Source organism: Passer montanus, unplaced genomic scaffold (assembly GCF_014805655.1).
Source record: "Passer montanus isolate IOZ18808 unplaced genomic scaffold, ASM1480565v1 scaffold263, whole genome shotgun sequence".
Taxonomy (NCBI): domain Eukaryota; kingdom Metazoa; phylum Chordata; class Aves; order Passeriformes; family Passeridae; genus Passer; species Passer montanus.
In genome coordinates, this window is record NW_024367295.1 from 15,622 (window position 1) to 43,323 (window position 27,702).

The following is a 27,702-nucleotide window of genomic DNA, read 5'->3' on the forward strand; positions in this document are numbered from 1 at the left end:
AGAGGGAATCGTTCCCAAAATGCGTGACCGCAGCGCGCAAGGCTTTTTTCCTTCTGTTTATTTCCCAAAATAACCCCATCTGGAGGCCACAGACAGGATCGGGATACTCAGCCAGCTACAGAGAGCGTCCCCCCGCCGAGGGAGGGCCCGGGAGCGGGGGCGAGGCCGGCGCCGGAAGAAGCGTCCGGTTCCGGGCCGCGCGGTGTCATGGAGTCGCTGTGGCGGCTGAAGCGGTTCGACGCTTTTCCTAAGACCCTAGAAGATTTTCGGGTTAAGACGTGCGGGGGAGCGCTGGGTGAGTGGGGGGCTGCGAGTGGCCGGGGAACCTTAGCGGGCCTGCGCTCGTCAGCGGCTCGGGGCGGCGGCGGCGGTCGGGTTGCGGCGGGGCTGACAGTGGTTCTCGTCTCCCCGGCAGTGACGGCAATTAGCGGGCTCATCATGGTGCTGCTTTTTTTCTCGGAGCTGCAGTACTACCTCACCAAGGAGGTAAGTACCGCCGATGGAGCGGACACAGCCCCAGTCCCCCGGTGCTGCCTCCGACTCGCGGCGGGCGATCCTTCAGGGCGGCCGGAGGGCCCTCGCCCCTGCCCCCGGCGGGCTGCCTCCCTAGGCTGCCCAGGCAGCAGCTTCGCCCCGCATAGACCCGCGGTTCGCGGTATTTTTCTGTGCCCTGTCCGCGGCGGTGGGAGCGGGCTGCCCTCCTCCGCCTGTGGCGTCCCGCGGGGACGGCGCTACGTCTCACCGCCTGCGAGCAGCCATGCCATGCCATGCCATGCCATACCTAGAAGGGAAAGCAAGCGCTGAAGCCCTGTTCCCTCCCCAGGTTCAGAGATGCCGCTGTTGTTTAACAGCATTGCAAATGGCAAGGGCTGGGCTGTGCATGGCAGTGGCTCAGCTGTCTGGCAAACCTCTTCTGTCTTAAAAATCAGCTCCTGGGCTACAGCACCAAGGGAAATGGGCCTTTTGCTTACAAGTAAAATGGGACTGTTTTTCCTTTGTTCCCAGGTTCATCCAGAATTGTATGTTGATAAATCAAGGGGAGATAAACTGAAGATCAATCTAGATGTTATTTTTCCACATATGCCTTGTGCTTGTGAGTAAGACTTCTGAATGGTGATGATAATTTTTGTCCTTGGCAGGGATTCAAGAGGCTCAGTGTGCCCATAACAAATGTATGTTTATAGATCACTTTCCTTGTGCGCTGGTTTCAGATTTGAGCATTGATGCAATGGATGTAGCAGGAGAGCAGCAGCTGGATGTAGAGCACAATCTGTTTAAACAACGTTTGGATAAAGCTGGGAATCGTGTAACTCCAGAGGCTGAGAGACATGGTAAGATGCTGTTCTGCCTGTCCTGGGTGTATGCTCTGTTAGTCTTTCCACTGTATGCCTGTTCTGTGGGGACAAGGTGACAGCTGTAGAGTGTTTAAATGCCACAAAGTCTTGAATAACTTATAACATGCAGATCTATTAAACTAGTCTTACACTCAGTACTTTTGCAAGGAAATCTTTACCCAGTCCCCCTGAAACTATGACAAAGACCCATGGATACATTTGAGGAATGAAGTTGCACAGTTCGTGGTCTTTTGGGATTAGAATTCAAGCAGCTGTTCTTGCAAAACTTGGCTTTGCTTGTATCTTTAAATCACAGTGGGTGAACAAATGGGACTGTATGGTTCAAGGAAAGAGCCTTTCTCTAGGAAAGGCTCCAGTGACCTAACCTTTAAGCCTAAACTTGCATTTTACTCCATTAATTCTGCGTGTGTTAATGCACACCTGCATAAATACATGTGAGTTGATCTATTGTTTGCAAGCTGTAATAAGTGATCCTTGGCTACATAAACCTCTCCTCTACATTTTGTTACACGTTATGATTCATTCTTGTTCTTTGATACCAACCAGAAAGGATTTTGACAAAGCATTTCAGTCGCACAGTGTCCTGGTTTAGGGCAAATTTGGGAGAAAACCTCCAGAGGGGACCCCTCCAGAAAGCAAACCCACACAGCCCCTCCCCTCAACCAGTTCAGTTAGGATTCCTCAGAGAGAAGTGGAAAGAACCTGTTTATTTAACAGGCAAAGCACACAAACCCCCCGGCACACAAAATGAACAGTACCGGATAACAACACTCTTTCACCAATCTGAAAAATATTACAAATTCAGAAAGTCTCTCCTGGAAGTGGTCGCTCTGTTATCGGTCCTAACAGGTCAGCTGCAGGCCACAAGGTGCAAATTCTCGGTGTTTCCCAGGTCCCAGTCTGAAGCAGGTTCAAATGGTTCCAAGAAAAGAGAAAGAAAAATAGTCCAGGGAAAATTCGGACTGCCTAGCTAAACTAACAAGCAAAAGCAAAAAGCAAGAGTAAAGCAGGAGCAAGAGCAAAAAGCAAAAGCAGCCCTATGTACTTCCCCATCTCTGTGTCCCACCAGCTGTGGGGGAGTGAGTAGGCTGATAATAAAACAAAACTTTGATTTTCAGAGCCAGTCTTGAAGGCACAGGACATAATATCCAGCATAAACAGAACAGACAACTGGGGATACAAGCATCATAACATCACCCTAGGACACACAGTAATACTGTTTTGACTTTTCCTTTCCAAAACATGAGTTACTTATTCCCTTTTCTGGAAGTCAGTGTAATTCTGAGTATCAACGTGACCAAATTTTTAGCTCTGTATCACTTTAAATTTAACATTTCTGTTGTTGACATTGAAAGGCTAAACTAAGGCAAGAGCTGAACAACTGGCAGGCACAAGAGTTTCTCTGGTTGTCATGGGAATGTCGTGATAGTGTTCTTACTGCTGTGTCACTTAGCAGCCACCACAGGTTGTGACTTTAAAAATTATCTGGGGACAAAAACTATTCTACGTGTTTTTAAGCAGGTCCTATATCACTCATAATGTACTGGTTGGGTCTACTTTAAGACACGTTTTAGCAAAGCGTTTTTGCAAGTAATGTCTGACGCTTCAGCAAGGCTTACAGATAGCCTGTTCTTTTCATGGAGGCTGTTCTGGAGAGGACAAATACTATTCTCCTTCTTGGTTTTACTCCACACCTCAGCAGGCTACATATATACCATTTCAGGTGGGTGTTGGATGCAGGATGTGCAGTAGCACATTGTGTGTGCATAGAGTATTCATTATGCATAGAGCAAAACAAGAGTACAAGACAGTTTCTAGATGTATCTTATCACTTTGAATCCTGTTTTGTCTTAGAGCTGGGAAAAGAAGAAGAAAAAGTGTTTGATCCAAATTCTTTGGATGCTGATCGCTGCGAGAGTTGTTATGGGGCAGAGTCAGAGGACATTAGGTAACCTTTACACCTTTTTCCTATCTTCTTAGCACTTGAATCCTGGTATGTTATATGCTTTTTTTTTTTCTCCAAATGTCTGTGAAGGTCTGTGCAATGAAATCCTGCTCTCAGGCACGTGTTCAGTGATAAGAGCTGTTGTGGTTTGGCTATGCCTTTGGAAGCTGTGCTCAAGACTGTTGAGAAGGTGCATCTGTAGGTTATTTGGATTGTCTATTTAAGCAGTAAAAATGTTGTATCTCAGCAGGCAAGAGATTTTCTGGGCTTGTTTGGTGTCCAGAGCAGAGGTGTTTAAATTATTTCACTGTTATGCGAGCTATCTTGATGTAAAACCTGATTATGCCCTGGCCTTGCCTTCTCACTTCTGCTGCTGGCATTGTGTCCTTACAGGAGCTAAGACCAAATGTCTATGGCTCACACAAACAACAGGTGTCTTTTCATATTTCTCATTCCTCCAAACAGGAAATTACTGTAAGAATGGATCCATGATAGTCCATATAAGTTCTGGACTAATCTTGGCTATTTTTGGCTCAGTGATAACTTGGTTTGTCCCATCTGTCAAGCTGTGTCCTTTCCCAGAAATGTTTTCATCTTGAGGTATTCATAACTGCTGTCTTCAACAGCAGGAATTCCTTCAACATGTCCAGTAAAACATGAAACCAAGGAAGAAACCTGGGTTTTTTTTCTGGCAACCAAGGTATTGTACACATATAGAAAAGTACAAAGAAAGTTTGCAGTTAAATCCCCCTTTAGCCCAATGTCTTGGCCTAAAAACAGAGGAAAGGAACAACAGAAATAGGCAGATGCTTTGTTCATGTGAGGAAGTTCCGAACTGCTCATAACTGTGGGACACTGGTGTTGTTTTTGTGGCAGATTTCCTTGCCAAGGGCTGCCTTGGCTGTGTAAATGGCCAGGCAAAGCCCTCTTAGAACTCCAGTCCTGTATTCAAACAGTGTGCATTCTCACCTCCAAACCTCAAAAGGCACATCAAGAAGCTCATGCTCATTCAGAAGCATTAGGCCACTTTCCTAGGTCCAGTCCCCAATGTTTGTGTTGCTGCTTTGTTGAAGAAGAATTTGTCAAGGATTCAAGTCCTGAGCTGGAGCATCTCTTCTTAATGGTAAAGATGGTAAGATGGTGCTTGTGCTTTTTGCAGGTGTTGTAATACTTGTGACGATGTCAGAGAAGCGTACAGGCGGCGAGGCTGGGCCTTCAAGAACCCAGATAGCATAGAGCAGTGCAAGAGGGAAGGGTTTAGCCAGAAAATGCAAGAGCAGAAGAATGAGGGCTGCCAAGTGTATGGTTTCCTAGAGGTCAACAAGGTGAGAGAGAGCTTTTGCTGTGAACCTGCTGCATGATGGTGAGAGCTGTGAAAAGGCAGAGTTGGGGCATTCCTCTCCTTTTCCAGTTTTAGTGCTTACAAGACTATAATAGAACAACCTCTGGGATCAGCAACATCTTTGTGCCTTTCATGGGTTTCAGGAGGACGGTCAGGAAGAGCAATGGGAAAGAGGCTAATTCTGGTTTGTGTTCTGTGCACTGGTAGGAAGGCATGGCACCTGGAGGAGTTTGCCTTTTCCTCCCACCTGGGTACCAAGTCTTTTTGCTGAGATTTCTGGAGGAGGAGAGGCAGCTTCTTTGAGCTTGAATTGTTCCACCTGTCCTTCCGGTTTTAAATCAGAGGCCACAAGTGGGTGCTGAAGATAGGAGTAACCAACAACTCGCCTGCAGAGGTGTTGGAGATTGTGAAGTGTTATCTTCTTTAGAAAAACAGTGGAAACAAGGCTATTGGAGTTGGTTGTCAAGGCTGAAAATGCTCAGAGAGGTGGTTTGTGCAAGTGATGTATGAAAATACACAAGATGTACCAGGTAACTATGTAACCTGTCATTTTGTGGGTTACTCCCACAAACACACAGGTTGCATACCCAAGTACCTTCTAGAAGAAGTCAGACCCAGGCCATTTTTTTGTTTGTTTTTAACTTCAAACTCTGGGGGTTTTGGTTTCTGGGTTTTTTTTTTCTTTCTGGGTTTTTTGGGTTTTTTTTTTTAATCCTTGTGTATTCTTCCTGGAGACCACAGTCGTTATTTCTAGAAAGTTGACCTTGTACTCTCATATCCAGACATTGTGATTTGAGCATTATCATAGGTATCAAACTGTTATGGGACCCTCTCTCACAATATATGATGAGCAGGAAGATTTCAAGGGGAGTACTGGATGTAGGAATGGTCCAAGTGAGAGTGTCTCTGGGGAACTTTTTGGGGCCTTTTTTTAGGCACTTGGAACTTTGCCCATCTTAATTCTCAACAGGTCTGCAGTTAACATAAGGCATAGGTTTGCCCAGGCATCAAAGATGTAATAGTGTGTGAGCTTGGAACATTCAAATCTTCCAGGGCAGAGTGCATGTGGTTGTTAGTAAGTGTCAGGGAGGACTGGCACCTCATATCCATATCCCTTTCAGAGTCCAGAATGAAATTTTACCAATTTGTCTTTTGCAGATTTTTGGAGGGTTGGGTTGTTTTGTGAGGGGGGTTTAGTAGGTTAAGTGCTTTATTTTTGCATGCTCTTATTTTCGTGGGTTTATACATTGGATTGCTGCTGATTATTGTTATAGGTGTTCACTCTCACTTTCTCCTCTCTTTTTCTTTGAAACTGTTTTGTGTTTTCTGAAGGACCAGTCAGTTCCCTACTTGGGGTTAATTCCTCCTTTTCTCATTTTTATGTCCACTAAATAATCTGGATAGAACAGCTGTTATCCACATCAGTATTTAATTATGGATTTCAGCATCACTGCCTGTAGTGAACATGGGAAGTTCATACCTCTCTTAGGATAATGTCTGCTGCTACTGTCACCGGTGAAAATGAGTCGGTTGGTGTCTGTCTTGTGTAAACAAATCCTAAAAATCCAAACACCAGTACAACTGCTTTGCTTACACAGATTCAGACCATTTAATGAATGTTTACTGTATCTTGCAGGTAGCTGGAAATTTTCACTTTGCACCAGGAAAAAGTTTTCAACAGTCTCATGTACATGGTAAAGTATTTTCTTTTCCTGCTCATTGGACCTTTTGGTTTCAAGTGTGCCTGACCATTTTCTTTTAATATCTTTGCATTGCTGTCTGTAGTAACAACATCACCGTTTCAGTGGAGAGGACATTGAAGTTTTGTTACAGTGGTTTGGAACTATCATGGACAAGTAGAAAAGTGGATTCTAGGGGTGCTGCCACATGAGTGTGGAAGGACTTGATAGAGAATGGTTCTGGGCAGTCTTTCAGTTCTGCAAAACTTTAGTGCTTTGCAGTCAATCAACCTCAAGTAAAATTTTAAGTCCTGAACCTAAATACCAGTACCTCTGAAAGGGATATTTTCCTCTATTCATGAGGTTCAGAGTAAAATTTAAGTTGTGAAGGACTTCCCTCAGTATATATGTAAGTACAGTGTGGCGAAAACAATAGTGGTAGTTTACAAAATCATGGAATGTTTTGAGTTGGAAGGAACCTTTAAAGACCATGTAGTCCAACCGCCCTGCAATGAACAAGGACACCTTCCACTCTAGAGCAGGTTGCTAAGAGCCCCATCCAGCCTGGCCTTGAATATTCCCAGGGACAGAGTGTCCGCCAGCCCTCTGGGCAACCTGTGCAAGTGCCTCATCACTTTCAACATATATAATTTCTTATATCCAGTCTGAATCTGCACTCCTTTAGTGTAAAAGCATTGCCCCGTGTCCTACTGCAACAGACCTTATTAAAATGTCTGTTCCCCTCTTTCTTATAGTTCCCTTTTGCTGTTGGAAGGGTCTCACAGGTCTGCCCAGAGCCTTCTCTTCTCCAGTCTCTCCGAGCCTCTCTCCATAGTAGAAGTGCTCTAGGCCTTGGAGCATCTTTGTGTGCTCGTGTAGACTTGCTGGGCATCCCAGAGGTGGAGGCATCTCTGTATGTGGGGTCTCGCCTGAGTGGAATAGAGGGGGAGAGTCCTCCCCCTCACCTGCTGCCCATGCTGCTGGGAATGAACCCAATATGCAAGTTTCTGGATTGCCAGTGTGTATGGGCAGGTCGTGTTAAGCTTCTCGTCCACTAACACCCCCAATTCCATCTCCCCTGGGCTGCTCTTGACTTGTTTATCCCCAGCCTGTATCGGTACCGGGGCTTGCCCTGACCCAGGTGGAGCACCTTCCACTTGGTCATGATGTTTACTGGCCCCAGTTCTCAAGCTTGTACAGGTTCCTCTGGGTGGCATCCTGCCACTCAAGCACATCAACCTCACTACTCAGCTTGCTATTATCTGCAAACAGGCTGAGGTGCCCTCAATCTCACTGTCAATGTCATTCATGAAGGTAGTAAACAGTACTGCTCCTAACATGGACCCCACTTGTTCCTAGTTTTCATCTGTAACTACCCTTTGCATGTGATCATCCAACCAATTCCTTATCCAGTGAAGAGTCCAAACATCAAATCTGTGTTTTTTCCATTTATCATTCACTCCAGTGTAATCTGTACTGTTGAGGTTAAGGTCAGGGGAGAATGTGAATGTGCTTGGTGAGAGTAACTGGTGTGTTTGGAGAACAACAGACAAACTTTTGAGCACAGAAGCAGCACATTTGTACAAACAATAATAATGAGAAAAGCCTGGTTTCCCCCATTATACTGATCGTTAGTAATAAAACAATATTTCACTTATTGTGGCAAAACCTCCTTTGTGTGCTTAAACTATCATGACAACAGCAACCTTACTACAGCCACAATCAACGAAGTCATGCCATATATGTTAAGAAGCATCTCTGTATTACATCTCTCTGTAACAGACAGGAATGCAAGCTTGCTGCCTCAGAGCAACTACTTTGTGTACAGAGAGGAGGGCATGAGGTCAGGATAACTCTCTAATTCCATGTCCTCCAGAAATGCTGAATTAAAATTCACTCAGAAAACACAGATGAACCCAAAAGGGCTGTGTAGTTACTGCCAACCTCATCCACTCATTTGCTTGTTCTTGCTGGCTGTATCTGATGGCCTCCTCTTTGTCTATGGAAAAAGAATGTGGTTGCTTCCTGCTCTCTCCTTTCCCTTTAGCATTTCATAGGCCTTTCCTGTACAGGGCTCAGGGCATATCTTTCCCTGCTGAAGAGTCAGGTGACTCTTATGTAGCTGGTCATTTGTGGACACCAGTCGATCTCTGAGCTTCCTTGCAGGATTTCTCTGAACCTCTTCCAGTTCAGCTCTGTCTGAAGGTACCAGACTGCATCCAGAATTGAGGTCCAAGCTAAGCATGAAAAGCAGTGACCTAATGATTTTCTTCCTTTTGTTCTCTCTTGCTTTCCTAGTTATTTGTAATGTGGGATTTTCCTTTTTACCCAGCCTTTTCCTTGGCAGTGTTTTCATGGCATTAGCCAACAAACAATCTGGAATTTTTCCAGACCCATAAGGAAAATGAACTACTCAGAGGTTGGTTGTTTCTTGTACATGACTCACTGTAACTTTTCTTTCTAATATTTTGGGGTTTTTTCGTCCCTTTAATTACAGGTAAAGAATTTGTATTTAGAGGACAGAGTTCTATGAGATATTTCCAGAACTCATATCTCATTTGGATCATAGTTCCAGACAAGAACTTAAGTGCTTGTGGTGTTTGATTCTTTCAGTAAGGTCTGCTTTAACATGCAGTCCTGTTAATACATTTAACAGAATGTCACAGAGGGTGAAGTTGAATGTCTAAGAAGAGTCTGAATATTCCATACTGTTGTTGTTGAAAGTCACATTAACAATTCACTAAATAATTTTACTAGACCTACTTGATGTAGAACTCTAATGACTGACAGTGTTTTTGCTTTTCTTTCTATTCCCTACTGATATGAATCAATAGAGAATATGAGGGTGAAGAATATGAGTAGTGCGGAAAGTTCAGTCCACTGCACCATTCTTCTTGCCTCCTATTGGCATCTACCATGTTTGTACAGCTGATAGTTGATTTTTATTTTGAGGTGGCATTGAAATACTGAAGCTTGCATATCAGCTTTTCAGTTTCTTTTGTTGTTCCTCTCTTCTTATGCTGAGGGTTCCTGTTGTATCATAGATCTCCAGCCAGGAAATGGGCATGGGCATCACTGTGACAGTTGCAAGGGTCCTATTAAGCAGCACTTTGTAGATCTGACTGCAGATGTAATCCTGATCTGAGCTTCTGAACTCTTATGTGCTTGGTGTTAACATCTTGAAACTGTAACTTCCTTCCTAGGGAGAAGCACGTTGAAATGGCTTTATTTCAGAAAGTAGAATAAGAGGGGCTGACATGTGGCAGCACTGTGTAAGGTGCAATTTTAGTTCTGTTTAGTTGTTTAACTTTAGTTATATATAACTTTGTTTGCATAAGGTCTGTGTTCTCAGCTCTCCATTAGAAGCTGAGCACTTTACTACTAGAGGTAGTATTTTATCTTAGTTTTCACCATTACTATGTTTTAGTGTGTATTGCTACTCATTCCTAATCTCAGGTCATCAGAATTGTCCTGTCTAGGATGACTCACATGGCTGATCTTATGCCTTTATGCCATCTGAAATGGTTAATTACCTATTAGCTAGTGCATAAATATAATGCTTGAACTTCTTGGACAGGTACTCCATCTCTGTTCTTCACATCCTGTGTTCCCTTGGAGTCCAAGCTGAACCTTTGGAAATGTGTTGCTTTTGAAGCAAGCAGTGATGCTGCTTTTCATCCCAAGTTTTTGGAAGCATTTAAAATTGGTCACCTTAGGCTTGCACCATGATGTGACATGGACAAAATCCAATCATCAGTGTCAGAGAAGACCCCCGACTCTGGAATGTCATACTGGCTGCAAATGGTCATTTGTTATTCAGTTTCACTAAGAAATCCCAGATCATTAGGAGGAGGATTGAAAGAGATTGTGAGGAGGACTAAAGCACTTCCAATCAGAATTCTTAACACTGAAACTAGTAGTTTTGGTTCTCCTGCGTTAAGGAAGGCTAGAGTCAAACATTATTGATACTTAGAGTCTTCTGTTTTAAGCAGCACAGCCTTAAACCCTGCGTATTCATTTTGTTCTTGTAGAGGTTGGAGTTGCTTCACTTGTTGTCTGTTCAGACTTTGAATCCTAAACTGAGATTTTATATTTGGGTCATGCAGTGTGCTGCAGAATTTGATGAAGTTCTCTCTTTCATTTTTTCACTTTCACAGAATTACAGGTAAAGAATTTGTATTAGAGGACAGAATTCTACGAGGTATTTCCAGAACTTGTATCTCGTTTGGATCATAGCTCCAGACAAGAACTTAAGTGCTTGTGGTGGTTGATTCTTTCAGTAAGGTCTGCTTTAACATGCAATCCTGTTAATACATTTAACAAAATGTTAAACTGAGATTTTATATTTGGGTCATGCAGTGTCCTGCAGATTTTGGTGAAGTTCTCTCTTTTACTTTTGCATCTGCAAGGACAGCCTCCAGCATCAGCTGGGCCTATTTATGACTGAATATTGTATCTGTTTTCTTCTGCAGCAATTCAAATCTCCTATCATTCCTTCCTGTCTCAGAGGAAGGAGGAATGATTGGGTGATTTAGCTGTTTAACCTCTGAGGTTTGTGTTTCAAGGGCTGCTGCCATGTCTGTCCATGCCTTTACAGCGGCAGCCATCTCCTGCTTCATCTGCAGTAGTTGAGAGTGACATTCCTGCCTGTGGAAACTTCACCTACTTAATGGTTCCTGGCTCCTGAGGGGAGTGACATTATCTATATCACTTCCATCTTTCTTGCTCTATTTCTTATAGTCAAGGGGAAGCTGAGAGTTCTCATTCCTCCTTTAGATTGTCTTTGGGCCACTGTTGCTGAGGTGCCGTCATCAGTATTTTTTAGAGAAGACATTGGCCATCATGCTTTTTTGAAAGCCAGAGAGATTTTCAGGATTCTTTAAAATGTCTCATTAGATTCCTTTAATTCCTTAAAAAGAAGATGGTGTTGATGGCATCATTCAGGGCATTCTGTCCTGAAGACATGCTCTGAATGACTGTGACAATTTCTGTGGATGAAGCAGTCTGTATGTGGTCCACATTTTGTGGTTTTCTTACACCCTACATGTCAGCTGGAGGAACAAAGTTATCTTTGAAGATACTGTTTTTGAGAGATTACTGTTTGTTTTCATCCTCCTTTGTGGTGATGGCTGTGGAAGGAAAAAACACAGGTTAGCTGCTCTTTGCGTTGGTGATGGTCTTGGAAAAGGAGCTGCCTCCTTGGAGCCACCAAGTTTTGCCTAGAAAGGCGTGAAGCTTTGTTAGCTCTCTGAGAGTCAGATCCACTGGTCAGTTATACATCTTCATTAGTGTTCTGTTTATTTATTTAATGAAGGGCTTCTTTCTCTCTCTGCTAGAGCTTGTTTGACAACCAGAACCTATTTGAACTCATCCTTGGATGCTGTGGATGACCTCAAATAGCCTGTCTTATTTTACATACTTTTTAGTGTTTTGATTACTGAATTGTGAAAAGATACCAAGTCTTTGACTGCAGACTGGTTGTCATTTTTCAAGTCCCTTGGCACCTTCTCAGTGTCAGCCAAGAGCAAGTGATACTAGCTCCTTTTTCCACAGAGACTGCAGTCTCCTTCTCTGTTCCTTTTCTATAGCCCAACTAGTTGTGGGCTCATTACTATCGCACAGGCCTCTACAGGTAGCAGTTGCTTATCTGAGTTCTTCTTCTGCTCAATAATATACTTAAGAAAAAATGATGTGGAACTCAGTCTCCATCAGGACACCAGTTCAGTGTGGAGGAGATCCAAATTCTCTAATCACCTGTACACTATTCCTTCTACAGAGGAGGTGTGTATGAGCTCATTCTAACTTTTGTCCCAAAGTAGTGTCTGTTAGGGAACTATTTTATCCCCATACTGAACATTGAGAGTCTTACTTCATCCTCAGCATTGCTGAGGACTTTTCTTTTTCCTCTAGTGACCTCTTACCAGAATTTGGTTGTCTTGGTGCTGAAAGATGCATGGTCTCACCCATTTATGGTGGACAAACTGTTTTCAAGTTATAATAAGTCTGTTTTGGAGACGACAAAAATGACATTTTCATTTGTTGCTTCACTATCATCCATCAGAGCTCAAGTTGTACCAGTGTTGGGAATGCTTAACATTTGTCAGGTAGCCCTCTGGAGCGGCCTTTTCTTCTCCATACCAAAAATCATGCTATCATAGAAGCCCCAGCAGAGATGTGGCTGAGGGGATGAAATTGCTGTGGGAAGGATTCGGAGGCCCACACAACTACAAGGTCCTGTAAGTCTATGACAGTGTCATGGTTTGACCACGACTTTTCCAGAAACTCACTTCCAGGCCAAACCACGACAGACAGTTACTGATTAGTGTTAAATGTATATATTGCACAGTATTGAATACAAATGAACAAGCTTTTGAAGCAAACAAAAAAGGAATTTACTTACCCTCCCTTGAGATATGCTGGTCAAACATATATTTCCCTGCCTCCAATCTTTCCTGGTATTCACCTTTGTTAGGGTCTTGTAAGAGAATGAACAAAATCAGCCTCATGATTTGTTATTTCCTCTGTGCATCAGGTGGGATGAAAATAGCACAGGACTGATTAAGAATAAAGAACCTATTATGCAGCTTTGAATGCTAATATGTTGTAAATATAAACCTTGAGTGCATATCTGAATAGCTTTGCTCCTAAAATGATTTCTCTTATGACTGAAAAATAATCTAAATATAACCAATGTTGTTATTTGGCATGCTGCTTTGGAGTTCACTTAATATGCACATCCTACTGTGTTTTTCCTTTTGGTGATTAATTACTGTATTTTGAGTTTTCTGTTGCACTTTAAATGATTGCTTGACCATATGTCAGTCCTTTAACTGTCTAGGGGGTGATTTTATATGGCATAGAAAGCACACAAGCATAGATGTTTCTCTTCCCCTTTTTGATATGAACTTTAAGTACTACTCTACCTGAATCTCTTTGTAAGGATATGAACATTTCTCTTTTCTCTCCTACTGTGCTTGTTTTCCCAGTGCATGTTGTTAAGATTAGGTGTTGCTGTATCCTTTTTTTTCCTCTGAACTACAGAACTAACATGATTTTTGTTATTTGCTGAGCCCATAAATCTCCTTTGGAAGGAGCTGTTGATCTAGGCTGGGATTTGAGAAGGTTTCCAGGAAGCTAAAAGGAGAGCTGTACGAGGTTATTCTTCTGTGGTAAACAAGGTGGAAAACGCGGAGAATCCTTGTCTTAAGTGATTTTAGTATCCCCGTGTTGGAGACAATGTTTTGGCATCTGTTTAGCTGCACTGTGCAGCTAATGTGCTTGAGGGGAATACGCTGATATGTTAGAGCAACTTCTGCCTTTTCAAGTCAGATGAGAGAATTATCTCACTTAATCTCATTTGTACAACATGTTAGAGAATATTTCCTGAAAATTCTTGTACTAAGCCAGCTGATCTGTGAGTAGTTTGTAGGAAACGTTTACAGGGGTTAATAAACCATTGGATTTTTCTATGGGTAATCATGGCAGTTGCAGGTTGAGATGTGGTGTTTCGAGTCAGTAGCATCTGGCAGAGTGCTCAGACTCTCAGCTTTGCTTAGCTGCAACATTTTCTGTGTTGCTCCCTGCCTCATTCCCCTCTTCACAGCACATCTTTATGCCACTTCTATCTTTCTGCCTCTGTGCTCCTGTAAGATATTTTCCTCCATAAAATTCGTCCCCACTTTGAAAAGTGGTGTCCTGTCTCACCTTGGAGCAATGTGTTTGGGTGGCAGTCTTTGGTTTTTTGGAACCTTCACATGTTTATTGACAGAGTCCTGAATGGCTGTAAGTGCTGTTAATGCTCTTTTAGGGGTTAAGAACTGAGTTTTGTGAAGTCCGAGGAGGCTTTGTGATTGTCCAGGTCAGAAATGCAGGATGGGAAGAATTCTTCAGATCGATAGCATTAGTTAAAACTGTGTTACTAAAACCATAAACAAATCTTGGTTCTATAAAGCAGACAGAGTTCTTGACAAACTTATGTTTAGCAGGTATCTTTATTTTGCCTGTTAGGTGTGGTTAAGGAAATGAAAAAATGTATTTGTTTCTTCAGAAATAAGAGTCTTTGGTCCTAGCAGACAGTCTTTTAAAGATCTTCTGTTGTCTTTTCTTGTCCTGTTCCTTATCTTAGTAGGCTAAATAGCCTGCTGGTTTATGTTAAGCTAAACATGTATCTGCAATGTAGAGTATGTACATATGTGCATAGCAGAATCATCAGTGATCAAGGAGAAATAAACCTGCGGGCTGGTGGAAGACTCTTTTAGAAACTGAACAGCTCTACTGCCGAGTTATGCCACTTATTGGAGGGGAGTTTTGTAAAAACTACTTAGGTGTGGAAAGCATAGCAGAGCACTCCAGGGATATTTTTTTTTCAGTAGCCATAACTATTAATAGGGGTCACACACAATGTAAATCTAGTGTAACATGTTAGTTAATATCTGGTCCTTCTCAAATGATGCCCTGGGATTTCTCTGGTACTGTGCTATTCCTGTAAGTTTTGTCATGCTCACTAGTCCTCAGTACAACTTCACATGTGCCAACACGTGTGACTACCCAGGTGATCAATCTGATAAACACCATAATCCTGCAAAGGGTTCTAGGAGCACAGCTACCACAAGGATCATCCCTCTGCCTCTCTGTGCATCACTGTGCCAGTGCAGATATGGGATTAACCTTACTTTGGAGCTGTTCTGACTGGAAGAATAGCCTCAGATAAAGCAAGACTTGCATTCTAGCATTTTACAGAGTCTGAGATGGCTCATGACTGAAAGGTGGGTGGGATAGGAATGAGCTGAGGGACCAAAAGATGGTGGGACAAAGAAAGTTTTATTCCTTTAGTGGTATGAAATCATAGAATATCCGGAGGTAGAAGGGACCCACAAGGATAGTCACGTAGGTCCAGTTTAAATACAGACCCATCAGAGCCAGGATCTCTGTAGAACTTTGTTATAAATGGAAGTTAGCCAGCTAGTGTGTACAGAAGGCAGCATGACTTGACACTTCACTGGCAGCTAAGCCACGGAACTCTTGACTTGAGTGCAAATAGTAAGTGCAGCATGAAACAGCCTAGTGTTGCTGGTAACTGTTGAGAAGAATAGCATGGCATAATGCCAAGGCCACTTCTTCTTTCTTTCCTTCCCCTGCCCACCATAACATATACTTTCAAATTTTTACTGGGAATTTATTTTTTAAAGTTCATTGATACAGTTCTCAGCACAGGAACACAAACCTGTGTGCTGTTGCTGTGGTAGTGGCAGTAACAGGTCTGCACTCCAATCAGAGACAGTAAAAGAAATATCTGAAGCCAATGCATCTCTGAGCTCTTTGAAATGCAGAACCATTGCCTTAATTCCAAGTACCACAGCCTAGTCTCTAGGCATTTAGCTCCAAGAGAACCTCTCCCTTCATCAGAGCCTTAGGAGGAGTGTACTTAAGCATTTCCTTTTCTAACTGTACATACTCTATTTTTCATGCCTATCTCGTTAGGTTTAGTAAGGGTTTTGTATAAATACAAGTACAGCTTCTGGTAGTTTACTGAAAAATGTTAATTGAAAGAGTTCACAGCATATTCAAGTAAATGTTTTAAAGGAGAGGCTAGTTCAAATCAGATCTTTAGCTTTGCAGCTGTTGTGGTTTGCTACTGGCCAAACACCAGGCACCCACAAAAGCTGTTCGCTCACCCTCTCTTGCTCTCAGCTGGGCAGAGGGGAAAAAAAACTAACTAAGGGCTCATGAGTTGAGATGATAACTGAGAGAAAACACTCTTAAGGGCAAAATAGGTTCAAATTTAAAGGTATGAAGTAAGTTTCTTATTAACAGAGTCAGAGGAAGATAATGAGAAGTAAAATAAGCCTTTAAACCACCTTTTTCCATCCCCAGCTGAGCCCTTGTCTTGGTTTGAAAAGACAGGAGTCTGTGAAGGAAGGCAAAAGCCTCCTGTGAAATGGAAAAGGTAAACCCCCTCCTTCCGAATTATCACAATTTCAGAATTAAAAGGGCTCTCAGGCAAAGATATGGGAACCTCTGGGTGGAGCATCTCCCAATGGGATGATGTAACTAATCTTACCAGCCACAGTGAGTAATTAGCCCATTAGCAGGAGATTATCTTCCTGGCAGTGTCATTGTTCTTGAAAGAGATAAGAAAAACTGCCTAACCCCCAACAGATGGCAAAAATAGAATACATGCTTATTTTACAAGCTAGGACAGCCCTCTTTCCCACTGACAGTGCAGGGAGACAGGACGTGGGGGTTTTGATCAGTTAATCACCTGAGATCTTTTTCTGTTTGCTCAGGGAGAGGAGTCTTTCTTCTGCCATGGCATGAATCCCTCTCATGGACAGTCTTCCCAAAACTATTGTGGCATGTTGATGGGGTGCAGTCCCCTAAGGATAGGCTGTTTGAGTTTGGAAGCAAGGGCCCTCTATCTCTGGAAGCAGGGGCCTTCTCTCTCTGTTTGGGTCTCCCACTGGATCACAGCTTTCTCTGACATCCACCTGCTCTGGCATGAGCACTTTTCCCATTGGCTGCAAGTGGATCTCTGCATCTCCCATGGACTTTGTGCATCACAGGGGGACAGTTTGTTTCCTCATCGTGGCTTGCAGAGGAATCTTGGCTTTGACACTTGGAGCACCTCTTCCCCCTCGTTTTCCACTGACCTTGGTGTTGCACTGTTGTTCTCCCTCACATGTGCTCACCTCCTCCTCTTCTCTGGCTAGCAATAAAACTGCTGCTCATAGGTACTTTTGATAACAAGTTCTGCTAATTCAAAGATTCCTACAGGATCCCGCTGCTCGGAGAGATTGATCTCATCTAGGTTCCATGCCCTAGAGTCTCTCACCATATTTCTGCTGCTGGCCGTGCGGCCCCGCCACCACCAAGTGGGCAGTGACGGCCACCACAGCACTGGCGCTATTTAACGCCTCTCTTCCTGCGGGACGCTCAGAAGGAGAAGCTGCTGCCCTTGCCCCTGCCCTTCTCCCCGCAGCACGGCTGGCTAGGGATGGCCAGGCAGTAGAGGCTTGCCACACGCTGCACCAGGATGGCAGCAGCTGTGGCACCTCACCACCCCTGGAGAAAACTGCGCGCATGCTGTTTCAAGTTTTCTTCTTAACTGTGTCATCACAGAGCCATTACCAACCTCTCTAACTTGGCCAACCGCATGATCATCTTCAGAGCCATCAGAGATTGGCTCTGTTGGGCATGGTGGAATCTTCTAGCAGCTTCTCACAGAAGCTACTCCTGTGGCCCTCCCTCACTACCAAAAACCAGGCTGGTGCCAAATCAGCACAGCAGCTTGTCTTGTGCTAGGCTCTCAAGGCAGCAGCATTTCTAGTCTTTGTTAATAATGTAGCAATACTTGGTGATCTGACTCCATTAGCTCCTAAAGTAATAGCCCATGATTACTGAACTGTGTTTTACTTTGCTAAATTGAAAGGGGAAGTCTGCCTTCCTGAGCATATTTTATCTGTTAAAATGGCCACAGCCTCTGGCTTCTTTGAGTTGATTGTATGACTTCGGATAAACCGGGTAGGAATGATACTGAAATTGAGTTGCAATTTAGATTTTCTTCCTGAGACTGATGCTCCTGGTATTCCATAAAGTCATTTAAGTAGCAAACTAGAAGATATCCATTGCCTCCCACAGATTTTAAAGATAAGCATGTATATATTGATTTTCATCGTAGTTATACTTATAGCAGTGCCTTACCTACTCCAATACCTATGAAAGATAATTGACTAAGCCATCAAAAGAGTATTCTTAGTACAGAAAGAAGGGGAAGATGTTGGAATCCAAAATGCAGGGGACCCTCAGAACTTTGGGCCTGTAAGTCAAAGCTTAAAATTAAACACAGGATTTGATCAGTTTCCAAACTTAGGTGCTGGAATGTGGATTTATAGTTTAAAGCAGAGACATGTTAAGCTAAATAGAAGAAAGTTTAGAGTTTTGGAGTTTAAGATACAGAAAAAATATAAGTAGTTACAAAGGTAAACAAGAGGTTTAGATTGCAGTACTGTAGGTTTATGTGTCATAACATGAATGGCTAAGAAAGTTTACACTGTAGCATGAGTCCCTAAGACAAAATATTTAAGGATTGCGTCAAAAACATAAATATCCTTGTTGGTAGTGTTTGACTGGTCAGTAAATCCTTAAAAAGTCTTGTAACTAGAAGTCTTGTGACCTTCTGAACCATGCAGTGAAGATGTGAGCCAAACTCACCCTTCCTGCATATGTAGAAGATAAGAAAAATAAATCGCATCATATAAAAAACTCAGAGGTACCATCTCTAACTCATTCAAAACTCCTTCAAAAATCCCCATACCATATCTCTGCCAGATCCCTTCTAGGGATGTGTCATGCTGCCAGCATTGTCACATTGCTATATGTGGGAAGGGCAGAGATGGGGCACACCAAATTCCCCAAATCCCAATACTGGTGACAGTCACTGGCCCTACTAGTGGTTGGTAAATACCCTGCTTGGACCGTTTCTGCAAAGACTTTTCCTTTCCTAGTATATTCTCTGGGCAGCAGTAGCAAGACTGATAGGCAGAGTGCTGAGTGTTACTAAGACGATGATGATTTTTAAAGGCACTTGCATATTATATTAAAGCATGTGCTCTGCTCATTTGTTAGTTTAGATGTGTTGTGTCTCTGTGTTTTACAGTAGTGAGAGAAGTTATGTGTAGCTAACAGCAAAGCTTTCTTTTCTGGCCTCTGGGATCTTGTTTTTGCCGTAGATGAAGAGTACATACAAGTGAGGACTGAATACCTAATCTGAAGTAACCCCAAATTAAATTTACTTTCTTTCATTCTAGCAGTGGCTCTGTGTAAGGAGGGGCATTACAGCAGTTTTATCTGTCACACACCCTACTATGCAAGCAAGAGAGAAACCCAGGCAATTTTCTTGCCATTTTAGATTGTGATGGAAATTAAAGGAGCTGCCTTATTGCTGGAATATGGGAGAGAGATATTATTGCTATGACAATGTGAGCTATATTGTTAACTATTTTTCTGTTACAGTTCACGATCTGCAGAGCTTCGGACTTGATAATGTAAGTGTTCCTAAGGCAGTGTTCTAGTTGTTTTAGTCTATTTTCCATCTGGATTTCCCTCACATTGCCACATTGAGATCCTAGATTGCTGCAGATTTGGCTTTATGGGTCTAAGCAGAACCTGGGTCCTGCTTTCAGAGAGTGCTGAATTACATTCTGTGACATTTGCATGCTGCTTGGCAAGCTGGTGCCTCTCTTCCTGAGCCTGCCTTTCTCCTTAATCTATGCTTCACAGTTTCTTAAGGTTGATATTGTCACAATTGCTTCTGAATCTGTTGGAGTTTACCTTGTGCTGGGAGGAAAGCAGACAATGCTCGTATTTATTCCTCAAGGCAGCTGATAGCATGTGCTCCTACTGCAGGGAGAGGAGTGGGAGGGAGAGCCTGCTCTGCAGATAGAGGAAAGGGCACTGAGATCTGTGGATTTCCAGCAGGAGAAGGAGAAATTCCTTGTCTTGAAATCTCCTATGAATAAAAAAGAAGGCAAATGTTTTGGAGTTTACTGTTGGGATGCACAGAGAAAAGAAGCACCTGTCTCCATTCTAGAGCCACGCTCGGAAAAATATACCAGTAATGACCATCAGGTCCTTTACCTCACCCCTCATGTGCTGTGCAGCTATGTGAGTTATTAGCATTTCCATTTCAGATCAATATGACGCACTATATCAAACATCTCTCATTTGGAAGGGATTATCCAGGCATTGTGAACCCTCTGGATGGGACAGCCGTCACTGCACAGCAAGGTAAAAGACAGCTGAAAGAAGTCTCTTTTTAAGTGTCTATATTAATAAGTGTTAGAAGAGGACAGGAGCAAAGTTCTCAGTTTCAACAAAAACCTTGACAGTATTATGTGAAATGTGACTCCTCCACCTTGTGCTCTTTCTGGAGCAGCTGTCTCCATTCACCTGGAAGAAATCTGCCAACATGTTTGGATTCTGTGACCTTCCTGAAAGGTATCTCTGTTCAGTGTTCGTGAATGCACAACAGCAGGTACAGCATGTCATTATTAAAGGCCTACCTCAGATATAGTTCAAGGAGAGCCCTGTCTAACTACTACATACAGTGAGAGAGAACAGAAGATGCAGGGTAATCAAAAAAGGCCTAATTGGTGGTTATTGGAGAGCTGTGGTGTCTGCCTGACCTTGACATACCCAACAGTAAGAGCTTGAAAAGCTGCAGTGAAGTTGAAATATTGCTGATCTTTCCTAGATAGCTCCAAATTTTCTGGCTTGAGGGACAGTTTTTTCTTCCTGCTGCTGTGCTTGAGTTTATTTCCACAAGCCTGCGTTTCTATGAAAGGTCCTTTACATGCCACTGCAGAGGTTATTTTTTTAGATCCACTGAAGTCTGAATACTTTGTCTTTGAAGGTAATTGGATCTGTGTGTAATAAAGCTTGGAAAAAGAAGTCATTTGCTTTTAAGTGGTGATAGGATTGTTAGTCCTACCTGAATCTATTCTTTAAAGTTTTCTGCCATTGATTTTGATCCTGTACCCAAATCAGATAATAGCATTTGAAAAAAAGTACTAAAAAAATTAAAAGGTGTCATAATGTTCAATACATTTATGATGCTGTAGTTATTCTGTGGAGTAACAGTCTATCTGAGAGGGAGGATCTGTAGCTGACTGGTAAATTTCTGCATAAGCTCAAGTTTTTCATCCTGAGCCTCAGGGAAATTTACCTCAGTTGGTAAATTCTTGAAGAATTTGTTCTGAAGACATGCTCCAGTAAAGAAGCAGGAACAGTAGATTGCAGGTCAAATTTATGTTTATTGCAGCTAAAGTTACCATATGCAAGAATTACTTCTGCTGTAGAAATGGATGGATAGTCTTCTCTAGGGAATTTCATAGAAAATAGTTTTTTTCTTGCATTGTGTTATCCTTAAGAGAACTGAAGGAACAGGCTGGTCTGAGGCAACAGAAGGGGTTCTTCTATTTTTTCTTCATTGGTCCAGAGCTTCCTTTTCATCTTCTGATACAATAAATGCCATGCTTTCACAGGAATAAACTGCAGTGTTAATTTAAGTTGATATGAGATACTCATTTAGAACTGAGTAAGTTTTCTTAGGGCTATGTTGTTAAGAAATTTTCCTGGACTAGAATTTAATTTCCAAGAAGTTTTACTGGTAAAGGTACAGCAAGTTTGTAGATGTTTCTCTATTTATTCAAGGCCCAAATGCCATGAGTTTTGGTTTTGGTTGGAGCAGAAAGGAAATTTACTTTGGCAAAAGGAAGACACATTTCAGACATTAACTTTACTGTCCTTGAAAACATCCAGCAGCTGTTGTGCAGAAAGATGTTCCCTGACAAGCTGAACAAAACCAGTTTGTGTCTACCTGACCTGTCAGTGAAAAGCTTCCAGCTTATTGCTTTATATTAATTGTGTCTCTCCCTGTCTTTGCTTATAGCTTCCATGATGTTTCAATATTTTGTCAAAGTGGTCCCCACTGTGTATAGGAAAGTAGATGGTGAAGTAAGTACCTTTTTCCCTGCTACTTTGACAAGTGAAAGCCTTCACTTTCTCCTCGTATTTTTAAAACTGACAGTAACTGTGGATCCAGATGTGTTTCCAGGTGTATACCAGAGGCTTTATTGTACGTTCAGTACTTGGAACCCCAAGTGTGGAATTCAGTGAAGAAACCTGGATAGTATGTTTCTCCACTTGGATTGTAATTTGTGTCAGATAACTTAGTAGTGATGATAGAACATAATTTCATTTTACAGAAACCCAGTTTAATTGCTCTAAGAATAGGGCTAGTATGAACAACGTGTAGAAAAATGGCAGGCCACAGAAGAATGCTGAAGGGTGATCTTAATTTATGTGAAGACAGGCTGTCTCTGTCTTTCTCTGCTCTCCTGCCTCTATGTATTATTTTCCTTGTTCTCACTCTTGATTATTTATGGCTTTCTTTTATCAGTGCTGTCTCCTGAAGCATGCTTAACAGGACTGCATTTTGGTCCTGCAGAGGATGACTTAGGGTTGACAGGAACAGCTTATGCTATTGTGTGCCAGCAGAGACCAAATAGTCCAGCCTGGGTGTTATGCTTCCCTCATACTATGGGCTAGCTGCAGCTTTAACTGGTAGCCTATAGTAAAAGTAGACCTGATAGCAAATACCTCATCCTGATAGAGCTCTTCATGACACTTTCTAGCCACTGTTGGGCTGCCCATATGGGTAGGGCTACACTGATGTGGTTCACTGATCTCATGTTTTAGTAGCCTTTCCTATTCCCTGTTAGCAAAACAATGTTTGCTGTGTTTGTTTCCTGGTAGGTGGTAAGAACTAACCAGTTCTCAGTTACACGACATGAGAAAATAGCAAATGGGCTACTGGGAGACCAGGGTCTGCCTGGTGTCTTTGTGCTATATGAGCTTTCACCCATGATGGTGAAGCTGACAGAGAAACACAGGTAAGATACATTTCATTCTAGTTTGTTCATCCTTCATTGATTTTGTAATTCTGCATAGCTTGAAACTTCATCGTCATTTAGACATGGTAGTGCAAATGCCTGAAATTCATCCAAGCCCCTTCCCAGGCTGTGAAAAGGAAGAGGTGCTCAGTGATGCCCTTCCTCTCAGTGTGAACTGTGGTCTGGGTTTTTTCTGTTACTATGTATCAAGATGGAAAAGGAAAGTGGTGCATGGAGCAGAAACGCGATACAATGGTTCTTGGTTCAGATGTCTAATGGGAAGACTAGATTTACAGAGCATACCCATTTTGCCAGCAGCACCCACACAGTCCAGCTGGTTCCTTACTCTGCATTTGCTATAGCTTTTCTACATCTTCCAGCCAGTGTGGAACCTCTTCTCTCTGGGTTAATGGCTGGCAATGCAACTGCAGGGGAATGGAAAGGGTTGTAGCTGTCCAATCTTTGAGGTTCATAATGGAGGGCAGAAAATGTCTATATCTTAAAATATATTAACGTGTGCTTAGGATTTAATTACTGTGTTACGTGACCCTCCTGTGCATTCTCACTGGGTAGGAATGAATAATGTCTTGGGGAATTAAAAGCCCATCTTTCAAATTTATAAATTCAGTATGTCCTCTTAGTGCTGCTGACTAAAAGTAGCAGTGACAAACTCTGTTCTGTAGCCAATAGGGGTTAATTAATTCTTTAATTTGAGAATTGTTAGCTATGAATATTTAGGTAATGCATACTTATATGATATGATGAATATTGGAATTATTAGTTAATTGTTACGTATCTGACATTGGTATCTGAGCTCATGCTGGTTGTTCAAATTCTAGGTCCTTTACTCACTTTCTCACTGGAGTTTGTGCCATTGTTGGAGGCATATTTACAGGTATTGCACCTTTCAATCATTTTGCTTTCTAAAGTGTAAATATTTACTATCTTACACTTTCTAAAGTCTGCATATCTAGTAATAAATCCCTGTTAGATTAAGAGATATTATTTCAGCCCTTGGGAAGTGATACAGCATGTTCTGCAGAGCTACAGGAGTGCCATCAGACTATAGCTAGCACTGGAGGCTTACAAGATGGTGTAGATAATGTAGACTTATTACAGCATTTCATTAGACCTGTCATCATATATAATTTTGATGCTCTACAGGACATTTTGTTTTCTGACAAAGCTGTTATTCACACACCTTATCAAAGTGTCTGTACTTGCATTCTTGGCCAGCTTGGGTCTGTAAGTAGATAGTTGTTTTCATGTGGAATCAATGCCAGTTAAGTCTGTGAACCCAGATTACCATGGGCATAATATATATCTGAGAGATATCAAACTGCTCCCAAACATAGGAGCTCTAGCTAGTATTTTGCAAGGACTAGATGGGGTCTTGTGAGAAGAGGCTCAGAGGTTCCTGCAGATCCATCTGAGTATCTGCACTTCACTCTCAGTGCTGGCATCTGGAATAGCTAATCAGTATCTGCTCAGCTCTGTGCATTGGTGCAGCTGTGCTTTCCAGGTAGTAATCCAGGGTGCTCATAGTCAGACATGTGGGTGTTAAGGACCAGCCTGAAGATGTGGTCAGGGACCTGAGAAACCAGTTTCTGTTTCACATAACATCTGTATCAAATACCTATAACATCATACCTTTATCTGCGAGGTTATCCCATCATCTGAGATGTCACAGTGCTCAATTAACCTGATACTGTTAAACAGAATTTCTGTCTGCAATAAATTTTATCCTATTTATCTATCTCTCTGATTTGAAAGTCATTCAGAAATTACTTTCATGACAAATTCAAGTGCCCCTTAGCACTGACTGGGTTTGACAGCCAATTCATGTTTCTGCCATACACCATGCTCAGACTCTCTATATTCTAGAGATCAAATCAACTAGTGGCCAATAAGGTTATGTACTTGTACCAGCAGTAGTGTGACCAACAGGACCAGGGTGGTGACTGTCCCCCACTACACATTGATGATGCACCTTGAATCCTGGGTTCAGTTCTGGACCCTTCATGACGAGCAAGACATTGAGGTGCTGCAGCGAGTCCAGAGAAGAGCATGGAGCTGTGGAAGGAGCTGGAATGTAGGTCTGATAAGGAGCCAGTGGGGTTGCTCAGCCTGCAGAAAAAGAAGCTCAAGAGGGACCTTCTTGCTCTCTGCAACTATGTGAAAAGATGTTGGAGCCAGATGAGGGTCAGTCTCTTCTTCTAACAGGGACAGGATGAAAGCAAATAGCCTCAAGTTGCACCAGAGGAAGTTTAGATTGGATATTAGAAAAAAAAAATTGTCATAGAAAGGGTTGTTTGTGGCACAAGCTGCCCAAGGCAGTGGTAGAGTTGCCCTCCCTGGAGGAATCTAAGAGATGTATAGATGTGACACGTAAGGACGTGGTTTAGTGGCGGGCTTGGCAGAGCTGGGGGCAGTTGGATGCTATGACCTTAGGAGGTCTTTTCCAACCTAGATGATTCTATGCTATTCTAACCTAATGATTCTATGCTATGCTATCACTTTAAAGTCACCTCAGTGTTCATGTAACAGTATCAAATTGATTCCACAAGTAGAGATAATTTCAGGGCAAAACCACCACGCAAGAGTTATCTGAAGCATCATAGACCAAATATTAAGTCCAAGAATTACCTATTATATCGTAATAAACAGAAGATTCAATTCCCATTTTACCTGCATTGCTTTGTATCATATTGAAATGTCTTTGTATACAGCCAGGTAATCATTTACTTATTCCTTTGATTGAAGTTTTGAATAAAAGAAAGAATATGAAGCTTTATAAAATCCAGTCATTGGAAAATAGCTCCCTAGCAACCTTTGTGTTCCTTCCCTGGCAGGAGCTCAAGGTTCCTGTCCTGTGAAAACCTTGGTTGTCTGGGGTTTGTGGTACAGTAGACCATTCTGAGTTTTTCTGTGGTCACAAACAAACACTGAATTAATAGACTTCTTCAGGGCTGTAGAGGTTTGAGGAAAATACTGCAGAAATAATTAACGGCAGTGGTTTGTATTGTTTTGTGTCTGGTGGGTGTACATTGCCATCTCCAATAAAGGACATCATTTAAGGGCAGCATATGGTACTTTTAAGGTTGCTGTGAAATGAGCAAGAAATGGGAAACATCCTTTGCAAGCTGAGTCAAGGCAACAAGTGGCATAAAGCACATCAGCTTCCTCTCCAAACTCTTCTCAGTCATCAGTAAACACACGTGACGCAGCCTGTCTTTTATTTCTGGAAAAGGGATCTTTTCTAGAGAAGCATGATCACCTCTGTCCTGCAGGGTGGGTCTTGCTGTCCTGAGGAGTTGAGGACTTTACTGTTCTGAGCAGCAACAGCAGCAGCAGAACCTTTTTCTGTCTGTTGGACCTGGGATTCCTTTCCTCTGATGGCAGGGTTTGTGTTTTCTGTCTTTGGGAGTTGTTCTCTCTTTGAGGCATGTCTGACTTCATCCATTTGGTTTTTCCTTTTAGTTGCCGGTTTCATTGACTCTTTCATCTATCACTCAGCACGTGCCATCCAGAAGAAAATTGAACTTGGGAAGACAACATAAATAAGCAATGGCATCGACCCATTTAAAAACAAATAAACCAAACAAACATACAAACAAAAACAAACAAAACAAAGTAACCCCCCAAGCCTCCATGGAGAACTGAACAGGCTCTTTGAAGCACAAGTGATCTTGTGAGAGTGCACAGGAGAAGAGGTTTGCAACTTCCAGATGGCCCTAACCACCCATGTTACTGTGCCCTGATTCTTTGGCCTTAGTTTGTGGTTGGAACAACTTGAACCTTGCTGCTATAAAGATTAGCTATCATATCTGGCTCTGCAGGCCCTACTGTCACACTCTTTTTGTTTCAGTCCATGTTCCTCCAGTTCTATTCCCCTTCCCAACAGAGATGCTGGAGATACTGCATTCTGTTTGCCTGTAAGAATAATGTACTTTATTGTCAAGAGACCTGTAATGGATTGAAGTTGCCATCAAATAAGCTTTCTAGCAGCACCATCAGGGATTTTTAGTTTTTCCATAAAACGTTTCTGAGTGCGCTGATGCTGTATGTCAGACCTCTAAAAATGTGCTGAATCCCATCTGTTGCCTTCCAGCCATCCTGGGCTGTATGGGGAACCTAAGCATTTGGGATGTACTTTCTGTGCTGGGGGAGCTCCCAATTGTTCTTCTTCTGAAAGATGCAAGTTGATGTTTCAGAAAAAAAAAGTTGTCCGGAATTTTAATTGATTTTTTAATTGGATTTTTTTTTGCATTTCCCCTTAGTATATATTTTCAAATAAAGTCCATCCTCTCTTGTGCTAGTAAGGCATATGGAAGAATAATTAAATTATTTGAACTAGTCCTGATACTGAATTGGAAATAAGAATGAAAAAACACATTGCATTGTGGCAGAGTATGTAGAGATTCTGATGGTGATGGGGCTTTTTTGTGTTAAATCATTACACAAGTGAGTAAAGTGCTTGGTATCTGAAACTATATTGGGAGAAATTTGAAAATAATGAGGAAAAAAAATGTGTGAATTATTGCCTATTTGATGTAAAACAGATTAATTACTCTTAAATCTCAGATCTGAATTTGCTTTGGACTAATATTGGTCCGAGCAATTGGACAGTCACAGGATCAGATACTGCAGAGACACTATTCCCCAGTGCTGACACACTGTGTGAGTTCTCCAGTGGAGAAGACACTGGTAACCCACTACAGCTCCAGAGGTTTGAAGGGGACAAGGACAAGGTGAACATTGGGCCTTAGGTTCACTGCACTCTTTCTGAGTACAAGAATGTCACTGTAGAGATGGACAAGACACCTCTTCATGCACAATAGCCCAATCTTTATTGTTCACAGTTCTTATTTATCATATTTTTCTCAGTTCTAAAGGCATCATGTTTAATTCTAATTGGTAACTTAACACA

General features: G+C 42.3%; 1 protein-coding gene across 1 annotated transcript; it reads left to right on the plus strand.

Annotated features, from left to right (window-relative positions):
* Positions 1–140: 140 nt before the first annotated feature.
* Positions 141–26,604, plus strand: ERGIC3 (ERGIC and golgi 3). Its single transcript, XM_039712307.1, has 13 exons — positions 141–295; positions 416–486; positions 1,006–1,093; positions 1,212–1,331; positions 3,210–3,303; positions 4,460–4,625; positions 6,279–6,336; positions 19,333–19,364; positions 20,010–20,106; positions 21,770–21,834; positions 22,636–22,772; positions 23,612–23,667; positions 26,253–26,604. The coding sequence occupies exons 1-13, from the start codon at positions 208–210 to the stop codon at positions 26,330–26,332; spliced, it is 1,152 nt and encodes a 383-aa protein (XP_039568241.1). The 5' UTR covers positions 141–207; the 3' UTR covers positions 26,333–26,604.
* Positions 26,605–27,702: the final 1,098 nt, after the last annotated feature.

Coding starts and splice junctions, on each gene's coding strand:
- ERGIC3 (XM_039712307.1), top strand. CDS start 208: ATGGAGTCGCTGTGGCGGCTGAAGCGGTTCGACGCTTTTCCTAAGACC. Junction 3,304..4,459: donor GCAGAGTCAGAGGACATTAG/GTAACCTTTACA, acceptor TGCTTTTTGCAG/GTGTTGTAATACTTGTGACG. Junction 4,626..6,278: donor GTTTCCTAGAGGTCAACAAG/GTGAGAGAGAGC, acceptor TGTATCTTGCAG/GTAGCTGGAAATTTTCACTT.